Genomic DNA, 4,696 nt, shown 5'->3' on the forward strand with positions numbered 1-4,696 from the left:
GATCTCAATACCATTGTATGGGAATTTGACACACTAATAAAATGTGGATGGTACTGCTTGCATGGTGTGAATCCATGGGTGGCCCAATAACATGTTATATCCTAGCTCTTTGTCCAAGACTTGAAAAGTGACCTCTGCTATTATTGGTCCTACTTGTATAGGTAATGTTACAATGCCTTTAGATGGACATTCTTTGTCATTCTTTCTTTTGTTCTCATTGATTTTTGAAAAAACCGGGGAAGAGTTATGATTATGGTTGCTAGGGAGAAAGACCTCATGATGGTAAGTATGGGTCCTCATCATCCATCAATGCATGGTGTTCTTCGACTGATTGTTACTATATATGGTGAAGATGTTATTGACTGTGGACCTGTATTAGGTTATTTACATAGAGGGATGGAAAAATTGCTGAGAACCGAACAATTGTTCAATATCTCCCCTATGTAACATGATGGGATTATTTGGTTACTATGTTCACAGAGGCGATAATGGTTAATGCGCTAGAAAAATTGGAAAATATTCAAATACCTAAAAGGGCTAGTGATATTAGAATGATTATGCTAGAGTTAAGTCATATAGCTTCTCATTTGTTATGGCTTGGACCTTTCATGGCTGATATTGGTGCGTAGACTCCTTTCTTTTATTTTAAGAGAGAGGGAAATGATATATGATTTATTTGAAGCTGCCACGGGCATGCGAATGATGCATAATTATTTCCACATTGGAGGAGTAGCTGTAGATTTACCCTATGGTTGGATAGATAAATGCTTAGATTTTGCTATTATTTCCTCCCAAAAGTGACAGAATATGAAAGGCTTATTACATGCAATCCTATCTTTTTGAAACGAGTTGAGGGAGTAGGCATTATTAGTAGAGAAGAAGCAATAGATTGGAGTTTATCAGGACCCATGCTACGAGCTTCCAGAATCCAATGGGATCTTCGTAAAGTGGATCATTATGAATGCTACGATGAATTGGATTGGGAAATCCAATGGCAAAAAGAAGGAGATTCGTTAGCTCGTTATTTTCTTCGAATCGGGGAAATGAAAGAATCTATAAAAATAATTAGATAGGCCCTAGAAGTAATTCCGGGAGGTTCCTATGAGAATTTAGAGGTTCAACGTTTAAATAAGGGAAAAGATTCGCAATGGAACGATTTCGAATCTCGATTTATCAGTAAAAAACCTCCCCCTACTTTTGAGTTATCAAAACAAGAACATTACGTGAGAGTAGAAGCTCCCAAGGGGGAACTAGGAATTTTTTTTATAGGAGATGATAATATTTTTCCCTGGAGATGGAAAATTCGACCACCTAGTTTTATTAATTTGCAGATCCCTCCTCAACTAGTTAAAAGGATGAAATTAGCCGATATCATGACAATTTTGGGTAGTATAGATATCATTATGGGAGAGGTTGATCGTTAAAATGGTTATTAATATAGCAGATCTTGAAGAATAAGCTATCAATTTATTTTCTCGATTGGGATTTGCAAGAGAAATTTCTAGTCTTATATGGATTCTAATCGACATAATTATCCTTCTATTGGGAATTACAATAGGATTATTAGTTATTGTATGGCTCGAAAGAAAAATATCTGCGAGAATACAACAACGCATTGGACCTGAATACGTCGGTCCTTTGGGAATTATTCAAGCCTTGACGGATGGAATAAAACTACTGCTAAAAGAGGATATTATTCCATCTAGGGGGGATATTTGGTTATTTAGTATTGGACCAGCAGTAGTGGTCATACCTATTTTTTTAGGCTATTTAGTAATTCCCTTTGGTCACCACATTATTTTAATGGATCTTAGTATAGGCATTTTTTTTTGGATTGCAATTTCAAGTATTGCTCCCCTTGGACTGCTTATAGCAGGATATGGATCAAATAATAAATTTTCTTTTTCAGGTGGTCTCCGAGCAGCTGCTCAAGCTATTAGTTATGAAATTCCTTTAGCTTTATGTGTGTTATCTATATCTCTACATGTGATTCGTTGGAATATGAGATTCATTTTTCCCTCTTTTTATTTCTACTAATAACTAAAAAGAGGGAAAAATAGAAGTGAATGGGATTCCTTCATTTCGATCAAAAAACTAGATAGTCATATGGGCGAGATCAAACAGTTTACAAATCTTGCAGTAAGATGATTAAGTCCCATCTCCCATGTACAAGAGTGAGAGCATGCACAATCAGTGAAAACTGTGTACCCCAGTTCATATATTAGCCATTGGGGACCAATAGCGGGGAGGCAAAGGAAAAAAGTATGAAGCTACTGTCCTATATACCAAAAATCAAGCAAAGGTAGATGGTGAGAAACATCAAGATATTAAAAAGATTTGTGAAAAAAAAGAAAAAAAAAGAAACTGATATCTAGACCAGAGATATTTCCATAGAAATGGGATAAAAATAAGGACTTGACATTGGTAGGGATGATCAAGTAGTACTTCTCCAGAACCCCGATCTAGAATATCTTTCTATCTACTTAAAAAAAATAGCTATCTAGAACGAAGTAATCCTTTCCACAGTTTTCTTTCTCCCACAAAAAAATACTGAAGGTTGAGATAGGTTCAAAAGCTCCTATTATTTGTAGCAAACAGAATCTCATTGGTTCGATTTATGAATATTCTGGTGCTTTTTTATTCTGTTCTTTATTTATTAATGACCATTGAGAAGCCGTATGAAGTGAAAGTTTCACGTACGGTTTTGGAATAGAGATGAAAACAGTGATGTTTCTGTCGACTATAATTATCCAATAGTTCAAGTACACTTGATATAGTTGAAGCACAATGCAGATATGGTTTTTTAGGATGGAATTTGTGGCGCCAACCTATAGGGTTTCTAGCTTTTTTCATCTCATCTCTGGCAGAATGTGAGAGATTTCCCTTTGACTTACCAGAAGCGGAAGAAGAATTGGTAGTGGGTTATCAAACTGAATAGAATTGCTAATCCTTAACTTTCCGAGGAATCCTTACTCAGTGGTTATTATGGTAAATCCTTTTTTTTTTAAGTTCAGCAGTTATGAAAGAATTAAAAATAAAAAATAAAACCATCTGATTTAAATCGTTCTGAATAGTCATGCGATTCTCATCTTAGGGTAACCTTTTTGTCGACGGATGCCTTCTTTTTTACACTCGTAGTTTTTGAAGAATGAAAACTTACTATGTAGCATCTACATAAAGAATAAAAATATTGTACATGTCATTAATCTGATCCTTTGTAAAAACTACCCATAATAACTAACTTGTAAAAGCTATTTGTTGATTCAATCAAACAATTTAGTTTGTTTCTTACTTTGCTTTACCTTAATTGAATTCAATTTAATTTTTGGTAAAAGTAATGTCTTAGCCCAAGTGGGAATAACAGTCTTTTTTCCACATGTCTATAGAGTTTTTATAAATAGAAACATCTCTAAAAAAGAGATTTAGAAATGTCATAATTTGTAAAATGAATCGCACTCCTTCATATACATCGGGGGTCCATTGATGAAAAGGAACTAGGGAAAGCTTGAATGCAATTCCTACCATTATAGATAGAAGTGCAATCCAAATTCCTGGAGAGTTATACATTTGTGTATTTATAAGACCATTGGCTATTTCTTGAAGTTCAATCTCTCCTCTAGATAGACCATATAGCCAAGAAAGACCATAAGTAAGAATGGAAGAACTTGTTCCACCCATAAGTAAATATTTCATAATAGCCTCATTAGACACTACAATACCATCATTGGTCACATTTTTGTTTTTTGACCAAAACTTGGATTTGTCATTGTTGTTGGTGTTGCTATACTTAATAAGACCTTGTTCTACTAATCCCTTCTCACATTTAAGAGCCTTTTCTGTGATTTGTTTAAATGTGGTTAGACATTGCATTTGTAACAGATATTTAATCTTAGGGATCAAATTTTCTATGAACATATCCACTTACTCTATTTCAGGGATAACCGTCTTGCACCTCCTATAGAGAGCCCTCCATCATTGTATGAAGGATGCAAACGTTTCATTTTTGTATTGTTTAGCGACATATAAGTCCATCAAAGTAACTGGGGTGTCAGTTTTGTGCGAGAAGTTTGCAATAAAATATTCAGCTAATTCCCTCGATGACGTGATGGTTGGTGGTAAATGAGAAAACCACTCTAAAGCCGGACCTCCCAGACTTTTAGGAAATAGTCTCATGAGATAAGTATCTTCTGAGGCCAATTCTATACATGCCGTAAAAAATTCTTTGATATGGTCTCTAGGACCACCCTTCCCATGATATCTATCAAGTTTGGGCGTTTCAAAATGTTGTGGGAAAGGTGGCATGTATAATGTGTGATCAAATGGATAGGGACGTAAGTCCTGCATTGTGTAGCTCTTTTTATCATTACCAGTTTGCATGGTTGTCATCGGTTGTTGCAAATTTTGTATTTTTTGTGTCAGAATATTTGTTGGTGTCAAAGGTATACCTTGTGTTTGTGTATGTCCCACAAAAGGATTCATGGTTGCATAACTAGGAGGTTGTTGGAAAGTACCAAGATTATAACCTTGTGTGTTGTGTGTTCCACTATATAATGTAAAATAGGCGATATGTGAACCTATGTTTGGTTGAGTTGTACTTGTTGTATTGGCAATACCTAGGTTTGCATTTTGATGACTATATGTGGATCCCAGTGGAGGTTGGGTTGCACTTGTTGCTTGCGTTTGAATAGGTGCTGAG

The 4,696-nt window shown here is 35.3% G+C and overlaps 1 protein-coding gene and 1 pseudogene across 1 annotated transcript; both read left to right on the forward strand.

Annotated features, from left to right (window-relative positions):
- Window positions 1–207: 207 nt before the first annotated feature.
- LOC131046927 (NAD(P)H-quinone oxidoreductase subunit H, chloroplastic-like) lies at window positions 208–1,424 on the forward strand (annotated as a pseudogene).
- A 97-nt stretch (window positions 1,425–1,521) lies between these two features.
- On the forward strand, window positions 1,522–2,938 carry LOC131046955 (NAD(P)H-quinone oxidoreductase subunit 1, chloroplastic-like; the record flags this gene model as incomplete). Its single annotated transcript, XM_059212758.1, has 2 exons — window positions 1,522–1,984; window positions 2,745–2,938. Coding segments are annotated over 2 exons (657 nt in total), but the record flags the coding sequence as incomplete, so codon positions are not given.
- Between the last annotated feature and the right edge of the window lie 1,758 nt (window positions 2,939–4,696).

Source organism: Cryptomeria japonica, chromosome 10 (genome assembly GCF_030272615.1).
Source record: "Cryptomeria japonica chromosome 10, Sugi_1.0, whole genome shotgun sequence".
Classification (NCBI taxonomy): domain Eukaryota; kingdom Viridiplantae; phylum Streptophyta; class Pinopsida; order Cupressales; family Cupressaceae; genus Cryptomeria; species Cryptomeria japonica.